The sequence below is a fragment of the Pygocentrus nattereri genome, chromosome 10 (genome assembly GCF_015220715.1).
Source record: "Pygocentrus nattereri isolate fPygNat1 chromosome 10, fPygNat1.pri, whole genome shotgun sequence".
Classification (NCBI taxonomy): Eukaryota; Metazoa; Chordata; class Actinopteri; order Characiformes; family Serrasalmidae; genus Pygocentrus; species Pygocentrus nattereri.
The window spans coordinates 17,276,809-17,297,351 of record NC_051220.1 but is presented as its reverse complement, the minus strand read 5'-3'; the positions used below and the strand labels follow the sequence as shown (position 1 = coordinate 17,297,351).

At 39.5% G+C, this 20,543-nt stretch overlaps 1 protein-coding gene across 4 annotated transcripts in view; it reads right to left on the bottom strand.

The window, feature by feature from the left end:
- LOC108430665 (ryanodine receptor 3-like) overlaps nucleotides 1-20,543 on the bottom strand; it is a 329,117-nt gene that overhangs the window by 71,454 nt on the left and 237,120 nt on the right. For all 4 annotated transcript variants that reach the window (XM_037541686.1, XM_037541687.1, XM_037541688.1 and 1 more), the window contains 17 exons: nucleotides 17,256-17,396; nucleotides 16,494-16,657; nucleotides 14,554-14,632; nucleotides 13,132-13,221; nucleotides 12,883-13,029; nucleotides 12,447-12,509; nucleotides 9,142-9,217; nucleotides 8,213-8,336; nucleotides 7,965-8,080; nucleotides 7,753-7,820; nucleotides 7,513-7,634; nucleotides 5,719-5,768; nucleotides 5,560-5,620; nucleotides 3,469-3,707; nucleotides 1,862-1,943; nucleotides 1,478-1,608; nucleotides 546-869 (listed from right to left, as the gene is read on the bottom strand). In XM_037541686.1, coding sequence (XP_037397583.1) covers nucleotides 546-869; nucleotides 1,478-1,608; nucleotides 1,862-1,943; nucleotides 3,469-3,707; nucleotides 5,560-5,620; nucleotides 5,719-5,768; nucleotides 7,513-7,634; nucleotides 7,753-7,820; nucleotides 7,965-8,080; nucleotides 8,213-8,336; nucleotides 9,142-9,217; nucleotides 12,447-12,509; nucleotides 12,883-13,029; nucleotides 13,132-13,221; nucleotides 14,554-14,632; nucleotides 16,494-16,657; nucleotides 17,256-17,396 — 2,077 coding nt within the window. The remainder of the gene's footprint in view (nucleotides 1-545; nucleotides 870-1,477; nucleotides 1,609-1,861; nucleotides 1,944-3,468; nucleotides 3,708-5,559; nucleotides 5,621-5,718; nucleotides 5,769-7,512; nucleotides 7,635-7,752; nucleotides 7,821-7,964; nucleotides 8,081-8,212; nucleotides 8,337-9,141; nucleotides 9,218-12,446; nucleotides 12,510-12,882; nucleotides 13,030-13,131; nucleotides 13,222-14,553; nucleotides 14,633-16,493; nucleotides 16,658-17,255; nucleotides 17,397-20,543) is intronic.

The window sequence follows — 20,543 nt, the reverse complement described above, 5'->3', positions numbered from 1 at the left end:
TTGGACTTTGTTTATCGGTAGTGTAGTGAGGGCAGTGTTTTTGTAGTTTCTTTTTCTTTTCTTTTGTTAGTTAAGTTAGTTATATTTATTTTGTTATTAGGCTCTTTGTTTGTTGTTTTGGGCCTTGGGTCTCCCTGAAGTTGTTTCCTTTGTTTTGTTTTTTTGTTTCAGTGGTTTGTTGAGAATAAGTTCGATGACAGAAGGAAAGTGTAAAGCATTGAATAAACTGTCAAACCCATACTCGATGTGTTCTTAATATTTCTTATTTAGTTTTTTTGTTTTGGTCTGGCTTCTGGGTGGACAGTCTTGTTTCTTGTTTCTGCGTCCTACCCCTAGGAGACGTAACACTTGCCACTATTCTTTGTCCTTCATTTTTATTTGTGCCATGAGGAATTTGAGGAAAACAATATTTATTTAAGCTTTTCAATTAAATGAATACGTTTTAAAGCTAAAATAAAATCATGCCAAACCATTTTTTAGACTTACACTCTTATAAATAAATTACCACCCCTACTTGTCCTGCTATCTACAGCTCTTAATCAGACCTGCTATCCTCTTCATCCAGGAGGCCTCATCGATGCCCAGATTGCTGTTCAGGATCTTAAGGATGTTCCCTAGGATGATGCTGAGTTGCTCAGAGGTGACAGTGGTACTGCAGACAGTTGCTGCACTCTTTGGCTGGTTCTCTGGGCCTCTCTCCCACCAGTAAGACAAATAGTTACACAGCATGGGCAACACCACCTCAATGACGTGAGGCATTTCAGTGTAGCGGGCTCCAGACTCGGACATGTCATTAATGTCCTTCATTAAACAGTCCAGACGAGGCACTTCTGGACACATCTCTTCTACAGTGTCTGGCATGCCTAAGACTGAGGAGAGGGAAAAGAATGGGTTGAAAACGTGAATGAGGAGCTTCAGATCTAAATATAGACTCTACAGTCACATGCAAAAGTTGGACACCCCTGACCAAATAACATGTTTTGTTGATTTAGCATTATTACTGTTCATTTGCAGAATATAACACACATAATAACATGTAACTGGGGAAAAAATAACAAAATGTGGCCTGCACAAAAATTGACAGATTTTATTTTTCCCCCATGTTAAACTCTGAAAATATACAGAAATTATGCACCAGATTTAGCAGAAATATTTCTTATTTTCTTAATTTTCTTAATATCTCTTATTTATTTAATTGTTCCCTGTAGAGGATGTGTTCACTAATTTTCACACAGAAAGCCAAAAAATTATTTTATTGAATAATCTAATCGGGCGGCATAAACAAAATTTCACGCCAACACATTAATAAAAGTTACTTTTTTGCAAAAAGTTTAGCTTGAAACAAGTAAACGACTTTGCATGCTTGCCAACTAATGTACCATTTGATTTTACATGAGTTTATTTTTACTTGCACACAGGTTGTGCAGAAACATCATGGCAGATGGAAAATTAAACATCTGAAAAAGCTGACACTCACTGGCCCGCTCTCGTGCTGTCTTGGAGTTAAAGACAGAACAGGGGTTGTGTGTATTGAGGTGAGGCTCCAAAAAGGCCACAGGCATGGCTCCTGCCAGAGTTGCCAAACATTCCCCTAGAGCTGGAAGCTGTCTACAGTAAAACAGGAAGAATGAGCATCTCAGGTTTATTGCTGCCAATCTAGACGCTATTTAAGTTTTATTTTGCTGAGGCTTTACAGGAATATTTCATCCAATAATGCTCGTTTTTTCAAACAGCAAATGAAATCTTATTTCAGTGTGACAATATAACAGCATAAGTGTTTAAATTACAATTAAGGAAAGAATGAACTATGTAATCTATTTACTATGTAACTTGAACATTTTATGAGAGAATGTATCCTTACCTTTCCACATAGATGTTCTTTCCAGTTCCCAGTGAATAAAGACTGGTCAGGATTCGATAGCAAGACACCTGGACATCATCCACTAAAACAGACAGTGAACAACCGACAACCATTAGGTGGTAGCAAAGATCTTGCTAGGCTGTTTGTATGGAATCTCAGGTGGTTGCTAAAGTGCTGACAGGCCACTCTGATGTTACCCTGGTGGTTGCTAAGATGTTAGTATCACACTACCAAGGAATCCTAATCATTTGCAAAGCTGTTGCTACGCTGATGCTATGGTATCCTATGTGCTTGCTGAGGTGTTGCAAGACCATTGCTATGGTATCCCAGCTGGGTGCTAAAGTGTTGCTGTGTTATCCAAGGAAGTTGCTAAGATGTTGAAGGTCTTTCCTATGATATCTCAGATGGTTGCTAAAGTGTTGCCAAGGCATTACTATTGTATCCCAGGTGGTTGCTGAGCTGTTGACAATTGTTATGCTATCCTAGGTGGTTGCTGTAGTGTTACTAAGCCACTGCTGTAGTATTCCAGGTGGTTGCTAATATATGAGTATAAATATACTAACATGAATATGAGTCTGTGTGTAATGTCTTTGAAGGTCAATTTGAGAGAAGTCCTTTGATTTGAATTTTCTCATCATTCTGTCATTAATATCTTCGTAGAAAAAAAATAGCAAAAAAAAAAACATGTTTGAACACTGTACGAAAACTGTATGCGCAATGGATTCCAAAAGCACAAGTGCTGCATTTTTGTAAAGCTCTACTGCAACATTCCATGGTTCTAGCTCGCTTGCAATCTGTTAAAATGGTACAAAAAGCATAGAATAAAAAGAACTTTTTCAAGCCACCTTAATGACAATATATATATAAAACAAACAGCTGTTCAAAGCTTAAAAGTATGCTTAAATTCAGCTTTAAGCAATATAATCATCAGGTAATGCTTTTAAACAGCAACCATAATGTTGTTTTAGCCTGGATACCACAATGTGCTGTGTGATGCTAATACAATAAGATGTTACCCTTTACCAGTTTGATTTTAAAGTGCTTTCTGTACAAAGAACATACTACACATACCATAAAAAATTAATACAAACTTCTGGCAGCACTTAACGGTCCTCTCGTGATTTGATTTACATTTTATTTATCTTGCATCCATCCATGAGTGTGGGCCTCAGGGCCCTTTTTTTTTGTTAAATTCTATCAAAAACACAATTGTGTGACTTCAGTATTGCAGGATATAAAACTGCTCTAAGATAAGTGGAAGAAGAAAAAAAAAATAAGGAGAAAACTAAAGTAAGAGAAAATTCAGAGTAAAACCAGTAAAAAGTGGGACACAGCCTATGAGAACCTGAATATGAAACTGACCTGAGCCCCACACATATTTGAGTAAGTATGTCCCGAACCCAACCAAACCAGACATAAGCAGTTTCATGATCTATGGAGATGCAGCGTCAAACTCTTGTCAAAATGTTATAATAGTCACCAGCAGTAGAAACTTCAGAAATGCATTATACAACAAATAAAGTGCAGAGCACGTGTGTGATGCACTGTTTGTAACAGATCACACAGTGGTCAGGACTATGTGCTGTAAGAAAGGTAGCCCAACTCACACAGCAGGTCCACCCCAAACTGATGCTCAGTGATGTGCTCAAACAGGGCGGTTAGGATGGGCAGCAGGGCTACTGTGGTGTAGTTGATATTCTGAGACACGCCCTTCATCTGACTGCGGGAGTGAGTGAACTTCCCCAGCTTCAGATTCTCCAGAGTCTTCTCCAGATCCTCTGCTGCATTCTCAAAGAAAGTCCTCAAGCCTGCCTTAACCAGCTCAGAGCCGGACTTCATCACTGTTCTGGAAGAGACAGACAGCAAGAGCTTTAAGACTGATACAAAAACATTTGGCTACTTCTGCCATTTAGTCTGAACAAACAAACACATGAATAGAAATATAAGTCATAAATCAGTCATGTTGGATGTTTACTTTGACAAAACAAATCAGTAATAAGTGCTCTCAATAAACTTGCACACTCACTATAAAAGAAATCACAGTGCACCTAACAATAAAGGAAGCCTTAAGCATATTTTATACAGTGATAGAACTGTTGAACCCCTATAATCTTCAATTATACACACTGCTGTGTTTCACTGTGGCAAAGTGAACATGCACATGCAATTCCCAATTGCTCCCTGGGCTGCCCACCACTCCGGGCAAGTGTGCTTACTGCGCCCTAGTGTGTGTGTGTTCACTAGTGTGTATGTGGTGTTTCACTTCACAGATGGGTTAAATGCGGAGTTGGAATTTCCCCGTTTGTGGGATTAAAAAAAGTATCACGTAACTTAACCATAACTCCACCTTGCGATTCATTACTTAAATCCGTGACCCTTACAACACTCACCACTCCAGACTGTATAATAAAGTTGGTTGGTCCCAGTCAGGAACCAAACTGGCTTATGTTTATTTATAAATCACACACCAGCCATACGCCAGCTTACATTTCATCTATGATCTCTGTACAAACCTGCTGTAGTTACTGAATCACCTGTCAGGCACTTAAGAGTATTTACAAAACTGGGAAAATCTGCTTTTAGCTACAGTGCACCAGTGAGCTGGAATTTACCACAGGACTCTCTAAAATTTGGCTCGCTGGTGTTACTATATCACTTTTATATAGTTAATTTTTTTGTCTCTATCCACCTTCAGACAGCCTGTAATTGTTTGAGTTTAGTTTAACTTTTTCATTTTAATTTTAGTATTTAATTATTTTTCCCCCAATCATTTTATTTTATCGCAATAATTTTAACTCTATTATTACTTACTGTTATTGCCATTTATCTTGTTTGCTTTTACTGTTTAGTGTCAATAAATTGTTTAAGTAGTTCAGTCATTTCAGTTTAAGCTGATGTAAGTTTTAAAATTTTGTTTAAGTGTTTGATTAAGTTGTGAATTCTCAGCTGCCTTAAAATCGAGGGTCACCCTGAATGTATTTCTGAGTGAAAATAAAGGTTGACTGATTGATAAAAATATTTTCTAAATTATTATCTTGATGAAAAAAAAGTTTTTTTTTCTATTCTCAACATTGTTTACTGTTATGATTACAATGGTCATTTTTATTATTCATTGTTAATTAGCTTTTTATGTTAGCTGCAAAGTTTTTTGTTTGCTTGTTTGTTTTTTAATGAAATTTTAAATACTACAATGGAAGACAATGAAAAATCACTGCTTAAGTCAGTTACAGCAAGAGACATAAAATGCCAGAATAGGGAATTCAGCCTTATATGGCAACTCTTACAGTGTTGATGAGACTGTTTGAACATGTTAGTGATATGTAGTGCAGGAGAGCAAAGGAAATGGTGTCTTTTTAAACACATTGTCTTAAAAACAACTGAAAACAACTTTTTGGTCACCTCTTGTCCGAGTTTGAGGTGGTGACCGAGTTTTAGATTGATTAGAGATTCTTTAAGTTTATTTGAACCCCTCAAAAAACACTTTATTCCTAAGCATGTGCTAAAATCTGCTGTGTCTATTTTTTCACTGGATGCCATCTGAAAGTTTCACTCTGCAGTGTGAACAAAACATCGGATTAGCATTAAGGCACTTAAGATGGATTTCAGATTGTAGCCATTATCAAATGCTAAAATGTGAGTATTCAGGTCGTGCACACACAGTTCCAGAAACAGATGAGTAAATACTAAGCATGATGTACCTGGTATCGAGTGTGTGGGCCAGGATGTGAAGGCAGCTAACCATTGTGGTCGAGTCACTTCCTGAACAGAACAATAAGAAGCAGATTTCAGAGATGTAGATTCACCTCATTATACCAAGTGCCACAAGACACAAGAGCAAGAGGGAAAGAGTCTCTTACCAAAGAGAGAAATCCTGTGTCTGACAAGAGCTGCCAGTTTACAGAAAAGACTGAGAAGGAAAAGAGAACAGATGTGGAAAAAAACACACAGAGGGGTTAATAAGGAATGAATGTGAGAGGAAAGTGAAACAGAAGCGTGCTTGGATTTAGATTTGAGACGCATTATGAATATTTAATAGAATAGACGTTACAATGTGAAATTATGGAGTAGATTTCTATTTCCATTTTGTCTCTCATTATGAGACTCTTTTGCATGTATTACTCTAGGGAACCGGAAATATCAGTTTATAATTAATGTTATTAACATGATTATTCATATGGGCTATATATCAGACTATGTATGTACAGTACCAGTCAAAACTCTGGACACACCTAACAGAACAGAACATTTTCAGCCTTAAAAACAATTTGATCTAAAATCTTCTGTGACAGGTAAAGAAAATGGATATTAATTACTCTGATACTTATGTATGAATTTCCTTTCAAAACAAAGGAAAATAAATGTAATAAATATTTTTAAATGCCCCATTGTAAGTAGATCCCAGTAGCCAACCAGCATTTAGTATGTATGGAGCCTCGTCAAACCTATTCAACCATCCCAGTAGACTCTTCTTGCAGCTGCTTAAAAGAATGCAAAGACTGTGCAAAGCTGGATCAAGGCAAAAAGAGGCAGCTATCAAGGATCTAAAATAAAGCAATAAGCCACAAGAGGTTTTGCATTACAGTGATTTTATCACGAGTGAGGGCGTTATTACAAACAGTAATACAATAAGTGTAATGCACAGCTTGTGGCTCAGCAACCACAAACTGCTAAAACAGGACAGGAATGTTTAGTCTCCCATCACTGTACATTGCAATCATTTAAATTTTTTGTCATACAATAATAAACATATCAAATGCAAAACCGTTTACAAGTAGTTTTTGCTCATGAAAACTGCAATGACAATGCTAATTATCATTATCATATCATCTATGCGATTTAAAGTCTTATTTAGCACCAAGCTAACTGCACTGTATGTCCCTTAACCTACACTGGGGGTGAATCTCAAATAGCTACCTGCTCCCTACATAGTGTACTATGTAGGAATTAGAATACCGGCTCCTGCACCCAAACGGGGCATAATATGTCAAACAAACAGCCATTTGGGATTCAGCAACAATTCCAAACTGGATAAAAAAGTGCACTATTTTGGTGTAGAGGCCAGAATTTTAAAAACAGTAGAAGCTATATAAGAAGAGGCAGGCATTTGAAATTCAGGCTAGGTTTGAGGCTACTTAAGGCTGATCTGACTAAAACAGACATTTGAAGTGTGTAAGACATGTAAGTGACATATTCTTTACTGTTTATATTGCAGTTTTACACAAAATCATGTAGTAAATACTTTAATTCTAAGTCTGTAATATTACTGGAGGACTGTTTAGCCAGTTAGCTAGCTGATCAGCCTAATTCTAGTTAAGAAAACAAGTTGGCAGCCTATCAAATTAAAACTGCATTTTTACTATATTAGTAAACTCACTGGTCCATGACAGCAGCAGAAAAGTCAAAGATTATTCCATTAACAGTGCAATACCTTTAATGACTTAATGACTGAAATACAGAACTGTTCTGAAGCTGGAATACAAAGGCTATGAATGTAGCTCAGCCAATCAGATTTTATAATATCTGTTTTATAATATAAGGCCAACTTTGTTGGTAACTGCATGATCGACTATTGTTCTAAAATGTGGAAAAATGCACTTCTGACTGATACTGAATTACATGTTTATAACACTATAATAGCATTGCTAATGAACCTGGTGACCATCTCCTTCTCCTTGTTGGTGGCATAGCCGCTGCTGCTTAGGTTCTTGCTGGGTGAGGAGAGGAAGTAGAGAGAGTGGTTCTTGAAGTACTGGTCTATGAGTGGCAGAAGCACCTACAGATAGTCATAAACAAAACACAGCATGAACATGGCAGTTTGGAGAAACGCTCATTTAAAGCTGTTGGCTTGAGTGTAATGTGTGGTGTTGTTTGTGTAGAGCAATTTTTCAGACCTTGGCAAAGAACTTGATTTCTTGCTCATGAGGTGACCTGTCATTCCTCCCACTAATAGCCATAGCCTCTGAAAGATGCAGAAGATACATTTAAAAGTGTCATATTTTACAGCGTACTTTAACAAAGAAGTTCATTTCTATCAGTGAAAGCTGTGTTTTGTTTTTAATTATTCAAAAATTAAAGATATTTGGGCAGATTGTAGTTAAATTACCCAGGTGTGCAATGAACTCTTGTGCAGAGTCCACATATTTCAGCAGCTTCTTCAGGAATTTATAGGCAAACCTTTTCTCCATTGAGGAAGAGTCCTGCTCCATATCCTTCAAACCCCTGGCAATCATCAAGTGTTTAAGATTTGATCTTATCCAAGAAAACACATTGAGGTGATACTAAAACACAATAATGCACGATGACACACACACACACACACACACACACACCTACATACTAAAAGATGCACACCTGGTAATGGCATAGCCATTGACTTGGAGGAAGCGGAACAAATCCTGCGCTTTCTCTCGGTCTTTAGCTTTCTCTTTGGCTGTGAGGGTGTCATATGGCACCAACAAAGGATGTGTTCCTCCACCTACAGCAATAAGAAACATTACACCATTACTACACTTATATATTACTAATATGCAAAGGGTTAACTAAAACGCAGAATGAAAATATGAGTTAGGAGAACTTTTGACTACACTAAATAGTGTCCTCCAGGTTAACGAAGGAAAAACAGTGTAATTAGTTACCTTATAATTGTATGTTAAGGTACCCTAGGCGTACGTCCACTTAGGTTGTGATTACTGAATTAATCTATATGCTAAGCTCTAATATACTACATACCTGCCATAGAAATCTTGCAAAATGATGATGATAATGTTGATATCAAAACATTTTGGATTTAAGATATACATAAATAAGCTAGTGGGCTACACCAGGGTTTCTCAACCACCAGGCTGTGGCGCACAAGAAAGCCTTGAAATGCCCTGTGGTGGCCCTCAGACCAATGCTGAGTTGGGTGCCGGTGGTCCACGCTGAGCTTGAAATGTCACTTTGTCATTAAAAAGCCCCCCCCCCCCCCCCCTTCAATGTTAGTCTATGACAGTAGAGTGTTGTAGAAACATTAATTTTTAATTAATTAATTTAATAACATTAAATTGCTACAATTCTGTAGATATTTTATGTTCACTATTGCACACTGCATATTGCAGGAGTGGACACACTGCTAAAAAATCCCCAATATTAAGTTTTTAAAGAAAAAAGCTGCTTTTTTTCCTTGTGAGCCTTCATGCTTACTAGTGACAAAGTGGACCTTGAGGCAGTAAAGTTTGAGAACACCTGGGCTACACTGAATGGAAAAATAATATTATATACACATGCAGAAAAGTGGGTACCTTTTGCTCCCAGGTCACTCTTTTTCTTCTTTGCCCAAATATTGTGGTAGTTTTCTGCTACTACCTCTACCATTGCCTGATTAAAACAATGAAAAACATTCAGGAGAGATGAAAGAGATTCAGTGGGTCAAGCCATTATAACCAAAGATGCGGAACATCATCTCAATGCCGCTGGATGCTCTCCATGGTGCTGAAGGCTTTCAAGCATGCACATTCCCTCAGGATGGAATTCAGAATGCCAATGGCTTATTACTGTTATGATGCCTGAGCATCAGAGTAGTCATAAAAGGTGACTGAAATGTGAAGTAAATATCTATTATTAGGTCTGTTTGACCAAAATACTAGTCTGTTACACAATAAATACTAGTCTGTTACACTGACGTCCCACGTCATGGAGACCACGGAGAGGGTCGTGTTGGATCAGTTCCGACCCATGGTCCAGCCTTTTCTGGACCCCCTCCAGTTTGCCTATCAGCCTCGCCTGGGAGTTGAGGACGCCATCATCTACCTGCTCAACCGAGAACTGTGAGGGTCATGGTTTTTGACTTCTCCAGTGCATTTAACACCGTTTGGCCTGCTCTTCTGGGTGATAAGCTGACAGTGATGCAAGTAGATGCCCCCCTCGTGTCCTACTACCTGACTGGCAGACCACAGTATGTACACCTGCAGCACTGTGTGGGACAGAGAGGTCAGCAACATTAGAGTTCCACAAGGAACTGTCCTCTCTCCCTTCCTCTTCACCCTCTACACCACAGACTTCAGCTACTGCACAGTGACTTGCAACCTTCAGAAGTTTTCTGATGACTCTGCAACAGTTGGATGTATCAGCAAGGGTGATGAGGAAGAGTACAGGGCGACGGTGAAGGACTTTGTCGCATGGTGCAAGCAGAATCATCTACAGCTCAATGTGACAAAGACAAAGGAACTGGCGTTGGACCTGAGGAGGGACAAGGCACTGGTGACCCCTGTGTCCATCAGGGGAGGTCAGTGTGGACATTGTGGAGGATTACAAATATCTGGGAGTGTATATTGACAATAAGCTGGACTGGGCTAAGAACACTGACGCCCTCTACAGGAAGGGCCAAAGTCGTCTCTATTTTCTGAGCCGCCTGAGGTCCTTCAACATCTGCCGGACTATGCTTAGGATCTTCTCTGAGTCTGTGGTGGCGAGTGCTATCCTCTATGCTGTTGCATGCTGGGGAAGCAGGCTGAGGGTGGCAGACGCCAACAGACTCACAAACTGATCCGCAAAGCTGGTGATGTTGTGGGTGTGGAGCTGGACTTGCTGATGGCAGCGTCGGAGAGGAGGACACTGTCTAAGTTGCAGGCCATTATGGACAATGGCTCCCACCCACTCTATGACACAGTGATGACACACAGGAGCACATTCAGTGCAAGACTTATTCTACCAAAATGCACCACAGAGCACCACAGGAAGTCATTCTTACCTGTGGCCATCAAACTCTATAACTCCTCCCACAGTGTATGATTCACAATGTGTGGATTATCTGTGCAAAACTCAATACCTAACAGTACTGTTCATATGTGTAATAATAATAATTGGGTGCAATAACTCAGAGGTAAAATAATTTGAACGTCTTTATACAAGATGCTTCATATTTATTATCAGTCACTGCCACTTTACTGTATTCATAAGAACTTAAATCTCGTGTACATATTGCAAATTTCTCTTTCTCTTTTGTTTTAAATTATTAAAGCGTTTATTCTTTTATATGAATGTTTGCAACTGTAATGCAACTGTTTCCCCCTGGGATCAATAAAGGATTCTGAAAATCTGTGAGTGACTTTCCTTAGACAAAATGATTAATAATCAGCTATTAAGAGAGACTGCAAACTGGCTGAGTTATTCTTAGGCTATAGAGGTGTGTGATGTAAGAGGATAAACTATGTAAATTGAGATTAAAAAAATCAATCATCTTAATCTTCATCTTGGTGTGTGTTTTGCCCTCACTGGATTCACTCTGACCATTCAAAGTCTTCACAGTTCTGAATAATGGCACTTGGCCACATGAGCAAATACAGTATGTGGCCAACACTATGTGAGGACATGGGCATTTATATGAGGACATGGGCATTTATATGAAATTGGCCCCACCTTTTCAGCTAAAGAGCCTCCACTCGTCTGGGAAGGTGTAGACATAGCGTGTCTACGGAAATTTGTGCCCATTCAGCCAAAAGAGCATTCATGAGATCAGACACTGATGTTGGATGAGAAGGCCTGGCTTACAATCAACATTCCAATTCCTACCAAAGGTGTTCAGTGGGGCCACTGGAGCTTCATCCCCCCAAACTGGTCAAAGCACGTCCTTAAGGAAATTGCTTTGTGTACTGGGTCATGTTGGATTAGGAATGGGTCTTCCCCAAAATGTTGGCACAAAGTTAGATGCATGTAATTGTCTAAAACATATTTGTATGCTGTAGCATTATCATTAGCCCTCACTGGAACTAAGGGACTGAGACCAAACCCTGAAAAACAGACCCAGATCATTGTGCCTCCTCTACTAAACTTTACTGTTGGAACTATGCATTTCAGCAGGTAGCATTTTCCTGGCATCCACCAAACTAAAGCAGCCACACTTCAGTATCTGGCAGCTTGATAGACAAAATTGGCTTTGGTGTGATGAGTCTGTGTGGTCTCCTGCTTCACAGCTGATGTTGTTACTCATAGATGCCTTCATTTCACAACATTAGCATATCCAGTTGATCGGGGGAGATCCAGGAGGGCAGAAATTTCACAAACTGACTTATGGCAAACATGGTATTCTATAACAGTGCCACATTTAAAGTCTCTGAGCTTTTCAGTATGACCTATTCTACTTCCAGTGCTTGTCTATGTAGGTTGGATGGCTGTGTGCTTGATTTTATACACCTATTAGCAAAAGGGGTGGCTAAAACACTTTATACTTAGTAGGAGTATCCACGTTCTTTTGGCAATGTCATGTGTGTTAGCACACGTTACAAATGAACATCAACATTAAGTTATATACAGATGTAAGAACTACACTTACAGCTTAACACAATACCATGTTAGAGAAAACATTTAATCTCCACAACAAAAAGTCTTCTCTTCAAAAGAGAACAACTGCTTTGATCTAATCATCACAAATTTTCAAAGCAGTCTGAGTTAACATTTTGTCTCTCAGGGTAATAAAATGATCAGAAGACACTGAAAGTATTGTCAGCTTTGCTGTATGAATAAAACTGTTTGAGGGGTTTCCAGTGCCAGTACAGAACAAATTAACAAATAAACAGAAATGCTGTTAATTTCAGTCAATAATACACACCTGCAGCTCTCGAGACAGAAGCACGTTACTCATATCTATTGGACTTGGGTTGAAGCCACTACCCTGTAAACACAGATCATGAACTGTTCAGTTCTGTTTTTACCAATTCTCCCAATAAAAACATTTTAGATTTACTTCAGTTGGCGAATATAGTTCTTATTAAAAGTCAAGGGACATCCCAGAGTAACATTACACTGTTAATCTACAAAATAAGCTCACTTAAATGGGCGTTATTTTAAAAAATATACAAAAATAAACTATACTGTGACATATTACAAAGTGATCTTAATTATACCATGATATAAATATTTGGGACTACTGTTCACTACTACTGTGTAATAATGTGTATTATTTACTAGTCAAGCAAGCATTTATTTGTGATAAAACACCCACTGCTACTACACAGTACATATGGAATTCATGTAAACAATGTTACCTGAGACACCTGGGAGATTTTGCGCATCTTTTCATTCTCCCGTTGCTGAAACACGGTCTCTCCTTCTTTGGTCCTGTCAATGTTCCAGCCCATGGCTATCATGCTCTTTAAAGACTCTTTCACTGGAAAACGGTAAACATCCTTTTCCTGATAAGAAAAAACAGAGAAATAGACATTAACATATTCAAGTGGGATAAGTGGGAATATACAGGGCAATGAGCTACATGACTGTCTTCTACTGTTCTCTACCTTCTCTGTGAGTGATTTGTAAGATCTCAACATGGGGTGAGTCTTGGCTTTCTCGTCAATGGTATCTCCATACTTCCAGCCCAAAACTACCTGCAAAGTAGATGAAGTATTAGCACAACTAATTTGTTATCTCTACTGACATCTAAAAATATATTCACAAAACATGTACAATGAATATAAACAGATGAACATAAAGGCAGGCAGAGATGCATATTGAGCAAAAGCTGACAGTATGCAATCTAAAAACAATGGACCTCGAATTTGAAACATACCTACAAAGGGACAGCACATGCACTGAAAAACACATTTTAATGCAATACTTATTTATGAATATAACTTAAGATTTTTTATGAAATTGACACTATTCAAATATGGGACTTCAAAGTAAAGTGATGAATATTTGTTCCAGTTATAACACTTTTGTAAAGCATCATTCCTAAGTAATGGAAATTCCAAGGCAATGTCATATAATTTATAAAACATCTTGCAACTACTGGCATAAGCTGCTCATTTGTAAACAGGCTGAACACTGCATTACTACACATGACAGAGTCTATATGCAGGTAGCCTTGAAAGTGTTACCAGAATGTTATCCTAAAACATGGTTTCCAAGTCGGTCTAACACAGAAGGTTCAACTTAGTCAGGCTTTTTGACTCAGGCTGTGATTAATCCAGGTTTAGACACTCAGGATGTGCTTAATCCAGTTTAGATACTCAGGCTGTGCTTAATCCAGGTTTAGATACTCAGATTGTGATTAATCCAGGTTTAAATACACAGGCTGTGTTTAATGCATGTGCAGAAACCCAGATTGTGATTAATAATCCAGGTTTAGATACGCAATAATCCATGTTTAGATATTTGGCTGTGATTAATATGTAAACAGCAAAGCACTGGTAACACCAAAAAAGTAGTGCTGTTGCCACTGCCACCAGAGTTAGGTCCAACTAAGCTTACAGTCAGCTGTGCAAGGTTGAGATACCGTGTTGTGAGACAGACCCCTGAATCAAGATTGCTGAGTAAATCATCTGTTATTTAAATTCTAATTTATTAGAACCTCAAATAAAAACCAGCAATACACAATTAGCCAGTTAAAATGTATATAATTTAGGCCACTTGTGGCCCTAACCCTAACCCTACATTATAACTGGTCAGCAAATAATTTTACAGTAAATCAGCTAGCAAGATAGTGGCCCCCCAAAAAATCATGCTTAGTACTCAATCAATAAGCCATCACTGGCCCATTATGAATCCCATGTAAACCTCCAATGCCTTTTAAAACTGCTTAATTTATTACAGACTCAAACTAGCTTGTCATTGAACTGTCATTAATGATGAAAAAATAAAGATGTCAGTGCATTTCACAGCTCATTTGCCAGCAATTGAGGCCCAGTGGCTTCCTCGGCAGAGTGCCGCAATCCTACCTTCTCCGCGGACCATTTGTCATGGGAGTGCTCAGCATACTTGTTAGAGATGTACTCCAGCTTCTCTGGAAGAGAAATGCTGTAAAAAGAGGAAAGTCTCAACCAATGTTCTATTACAAGGACTAATGACTAATGACAGTGTTTTCTTTTGCAAATGGTAAAGCTGGGAAACAGGTGAACTTTGATCACTATATCTATGCACTTTGTTTCCAGCTACAACCGCAAGTATTGTAATAAAGATCATAAATGTATTCTTCGATTTGGATTCAATCTCACGCAAACACAAGTGCACTTATTCCCACATGCAATAATGCACAAACAGGGGTGGGGTGTCCCAATACGTGGTATTAAAGCTGATTCAGACATAATTTAATGGATTGGAATTGGATATATTAAGCCTGATCCAGTCCATTTTTAAGGTGATGAGACCCCAATGTACTCAACTTGTAGCAGGGAGGGACATTTTCATTCATTAATAAGCAGTATAAATATCTGCAGTGTGGAAATGTTTTAAATTGGAAAATGAGACCAGCAGTTAAGCTCTAGAGTCTAGACCTTTGGTCAAATCATGAGTAACTCTGCCACAATCAGTTTGTGAAATTTCTGCCATGCTAGATTTGCTAGATCAAGGTCAAGGGGCAACAACAGCTCAGCCACAGCAGCAGACCATACAAACACACAAAGAAGGGTTGCCAAGCGCTGAAGTGCCTAATGTAAAAATCTTGTGTTGCATCATGTATAACAAAGCTCTAAACTGCCCCTAGAATCAACATCAGCACAAGACCTGGAGCTTCATGAAATGAGTGGCTGAGCAGCTGCACACAAGCCTAAGATCACTATGTGCAATGCCAAACATTGGTTGGAGTTTGCACTGGCTGCAAATTACAATAGCCCTTGAAGTGCTATTACATGTTGATAAATGACTTTGTAGTGTAGTAGTGAAGGAGCAGAGTATTTATCTGCTATGCTGCAGTGACATGGGCTGGGCAGAACTCCCACATCATTGGGAACTATTTAGGTTGTCCTGCTAAAGGTAAAGACTAAACAAGGAGAAGCAGCACTGAGCTACTCTGCTGCTCCTAAATGAAACCAATTAATATAGAAAATTAGAAGAGCCCTGACACTAGAGACAAAATGTTCCTATTTGAGCAGCTTTCAGCTTAATTATCTCTACTGCACTTCTCTCCTCTACCTGCCCTTCAGTATTTAACTTATTATTTTTATTAGATTTTTAAGTTAATTATTCTTTTAGTTTAAAATCTACTGTTTTAATCATGTTAATTTCTTTTCTCTTTTATGCTACTTTTTCTCTGTACTATCATCTCTGTATTTTAGATTGTAGCTCTCTGACTGACAGCAGTGTATGAAAGGTGTTACAGAAGTAAGTTAGCCTTGTCTTCCCCCAAACTTTACTGTTGTCACTATGCATTTTGGTACATGGGGTTCTCCTGGCATCTGCCAAACTGACATTCATCCATTAGACAAATCTGGGAATCATGCTTCACTATCAGGGAATCTAATCTAGTTGTACAGGGTTTGGGATAGGTGCCTTAGCTCCAGCATGACTGTGTCTCTGTGCACTAAGCTCTGTAAAGACATGCTTTGACGAGTTTGGTGTGGAGGAACTCCAGTGGCCTGTACAAAACCCTGACCTCAACCCCACTGTACATCTTTGGGTTGAACGGAGACATCAACTTCGAGCAAAGCCTCACAAATGCTCTTTTGACTAAATGGACACAAACTCCCACACTCTAGAATCTTGTGGAAAGCCTTCCCAGAAGAGTGGAGGCTGTTCTAGCTGCAAAGGGCAGCAACACCATATTGATGCCCAAGGTTTTGGAATGGGATGTCCAACAAGCTCATATAGGTGTGTCAGGTGTCCACATACTTTCGGCCATATACGCATACAAATGCGCCCACACTCTTTTCCTCTCACTCACTTGGTGGTGCTGATGGGTCGGGGGTCAAAGTTGCCCTGAGCATCCACTGAGACCGGCTTCTCCAGTGTGGTGCTAAGAGATGAGTCCACATAGTCTGGTGGCAAAGCTCCAGCTATAGCACTCAGACATGGCATGGCCATCTTAAACAGCTCCTGTTCATACTTCTACACAACACGTACACAAACACAGAGGTGTCCAGAACTTTTAAAAAACGACCATTCAAGTATAAAACAGGTATAATGTTATTAGCTGAAACAGTGATTGTTCTGGTTCAGCCTTTTGCATTTAAAGCACTTGGTAAACAAAACATAATATATCAGAAAAATAACAGGTGACCTTGAGTAATAGCCTGAGCTAAAAGCATGAGGAAAGGCAATTTAAGCCACACCAAAGGGAAGAGGCTGGAATCAATGAATAAAATGCTTATTTTTTTTAAATGATTGATTTGTTTTCTCCTTCAGAAGGTGAGAAGTGTGAAGGATTTGTTTACCAGATTTTCTATGACCTTTAAGACCAAGAAAGTGCTGAACACTTCAAACCAATACTTCAAATATAAAGTACTCAAATCTGAAAACAAATTGTATTTTAGCATATTTTCAGTCCTTTTTTTAATTATATTTAGCCTTACAGAATTTTGGGTCCAAGGCCCAAATGAAACCAATGGTATCTTTTGCAAAGAAAAACCCTCTAAGAGCAAGAGAAGAAGGCTTAAGAGGAACCAAGAGTTAAAAAAGGGAACCCAGACAAGCACTGGAGTTTTACCTTTTGTGAGAGTGAATCAAAGATTCCCCAGAAAATCTTCTTAGTGAGCAGCAGCTCTTCCTCAGAGGCCATCCCATAACTGCCCCAACCAGAGGGCAGGCAGTAATACTTCCAGTTCTGCTCATAGTGGTTAGTCAAAAGCTGTGGATAAATGCAGTATTTTGTTATGTAGAAGAACAAGCTTTCATTTAATCACATTATTAGTAGTAAGTACATTTTTAATTGTAAAGCTTTCATTTGATTATTAGATAGACAGACAGACAGACAGACAGACACTTTATTGATCCTGATGGAAATTTAGCTGCCAGTAGCAGACACAATATAAATAGACCAGATCCTATCTACAGGTATATATACAAATAGAGGAAAAAAAACACCACAGACTGTGATAATATCTATAACCTGAGATGCGAGATGCAGTGCAATAATGACTGAACCAAAATTTACAGATGACGGCATATAACGACCACAGAATGAATAAATAAATATGTGTATATATTGTATAATAAAGTGTCTAATGTCCAGGTGTGCAAGATGCGCAACTGCTACGCAGAAAGTGCAATATGTGCAGCATGCTGTCTAAATGCGCAGATGAATAGATAAACACAAGATAAGCATGAGATACAGATTCAGCCCCCCCCCCCCCCCCCCCCCCTTCTCTGTTGGTCCCCCTGGGAAGAGTTGAAGAGCCTGATGGCTCTGGGGACAAAGGATCTCCTGAATCTGTCAGTTGAGCAGCTCTGTGACAGCAACCTGCCACTCCCCCTCCTGCCCTCCCCTTACACAAGCCACGATGGCAGTGTCATCAGAAAACTTCTGCATGTGGCACGTTTCAGAGTTGTACCAAGAGTCTGAGGTGTAAAATGTGAACAGAAAGGGGGAACGTACAGTCCCTTGTGGTGCTCCTGTGCTGCTGACCACAGTCTCTGATGGACAGTCCTTCAGCCTGACATAATGAGGTCTGCCAGTGAGGTAGTCAGTAATCCAGGAGACCAGGTGTGGATCCACTTGCATGTTAACCTGCTTGTCTCCAAGTTGGAGGGGTTGAATGGTATTAAAGGCACTGGAAAAATCAAAGAACATGACTCTTACAGCACAACCACCCTTATCCAGATAAGAGTGGGCACGATGGAGGAGGTATAGCATGGCATCCTCCACTCCCACTTTCTCCCTGTAGGCGAACTGCAGGGGGTTTGTTGCATGTCGAACCTGGGGTCTGAGAAGGTGTAGAAGAAGGCTCTCCAGTGTCTTCATGACATGGGATGTTAGAGCAACAGGCCTGAAGTCATTGAGTTCATTGGGTCACCCCCTCTTGGGTACTGGAATGAGGCATGGGTTCCACAGTGTGGGAACCCTCCCCAAGCGCAGACTCAGGTTGAAGATGTTGTAGGGGTGGCCCCAGCTCAGCAGCACAGGACCTTAGAAGTCTAGGACATACTTTGTCCGGACCAGCAGCTTTCCTTGTGTGGAGTTTCCTCAGCTCACCTCTAACTTGATCTGCATTGAAGGTGTGCAGAGGGGGGGGGGCTATATCTGTGCTGCAGATCAGCTCAGATGCCTTGATGTGTCAAGAGGGGGTAGAGGGGGTCATGATGTCTGAGCCATCAGCGTCTATTAGGGTGGCATGAATATCAGTAGGAGCAGATGAGGTGCTGATGTCCAGGCAGACAGAGACTGAAGTGCCAGGAGCTGAGAAGAGGGAGGGTGTGGAGGTGACTACTGGACATGCAGGTGCTGTGGAGATCTGAACAGGGCAGTCAAACCGGTTGTAGAAGATGTTGAACTCATTGGCTCTCTCTGTGCCACCGTCTAACGCACTGTCCATCCTCTGCTTGCAACCTGTAATGGGCTTCATACCATTCCATACCTCCCTCATGTTATTCTCCCTTAACTTGTGCTCCACCTTCACCCTGTAGGACTCCTTGGCCTCTCGCAAGTGGACTTTGAGCTCCCTCTGTACGTTCCTAAGCTCCTCCTGGTTGCTGTCTTTAAAGACTCTCTTCTTCTTATTCAGCAGGCCTTTGACATCGCTGGTTATCCAGGGCTTGTTGTTAGCAAAGCAGCATACAGTTTTCACAGGAACAACATTGTCCATGCAAAAGGACATATTATTATATAATATTATTATAATTATTACTGTTGTCACTGTTTCAACTATTTTTCATCACTACTTTTGGAATACCAGGCATAGAGAATAATCATTATATGATCATTAGAACAGAATTCTTGATGCTACAGCTTTATTTAATTTTATGGTCAGCTCAATAATTATTGACACCCTTGCTAAAGATGTGCAAAAAATACCTGATTAATTGGCTCAATCTCACACTAAACCTAATAGAAAATTATTACTTTTTGCTTTGGCACCTTTGCATATAGTACTTTGTGCAACCTTAATTGCCAACATAGGAACTTCTACCATGTAGCAGAAACAGGAAATCTTAGTGGAACAAGAAGTTATGGATGACCAGTTCCTAAACACTGACAAACTGTAAAATAAGGTTTTATTTGATAATTTAGGAGTGTGAGAAAATTAGAATTAAAAAGCTGTTTATCTGGCCAGTATGTGTTTAGTTTCGTTGAAAGATACTAATATTACAATAAATACAGAACATGAATACAATATATTGTTATCAAACTATTCCTTTAACCATGACCCAGTTTACCCAGTTTCTGGTAGCCTTCCACAAGGTTCTCACAAAAGTTGCTGGAACTTTGACCCATTCCTTCTGACAGAACTGCTAAAATTGAGCCAGGTCTGTAGGCCTCCTTGCTCACACATGTTTTTTCAGTTTTGCTCATACATTTTCTATGGGACTGAGGTCAGGGTTTTGTGATGGCCACTCCAAAAGCTTCAATTTGTTGTCCTTAAGCCATTTTGCCACAACCTTTTAAGTATGCTTAAAAGGTTCCATTTGGAAGACCCATTTGCACCTATGCTTTAACTTTCTAGTTTATGTTCTGAGATGTTGCTTCAACATCTCCACACAATTTTTCTTCCTCGTGATGCCATCTATTTTGTGAAGTGTGCCAGTGTCTTCTGCAGCTAAGCACCCCCACATGATGCTGGTGACCCCTCTATGCTTCATGGTTAGGATAGTGTTCTTGGGCTTGCAAGCCTCCCCCTTTTTCCTCCATGAATAAGAATGGTCATTATGGCAAAACTGTTCCATTTTTGTTTCATCAGACCAGATAACATTCAAAATGTAAGATCTTCATCCTTACATGCAGCTGCAAACTGTAACGTGGGTTTTTTATGGTGGTTTTGGAGCAGTGGCTTCCTCCTTT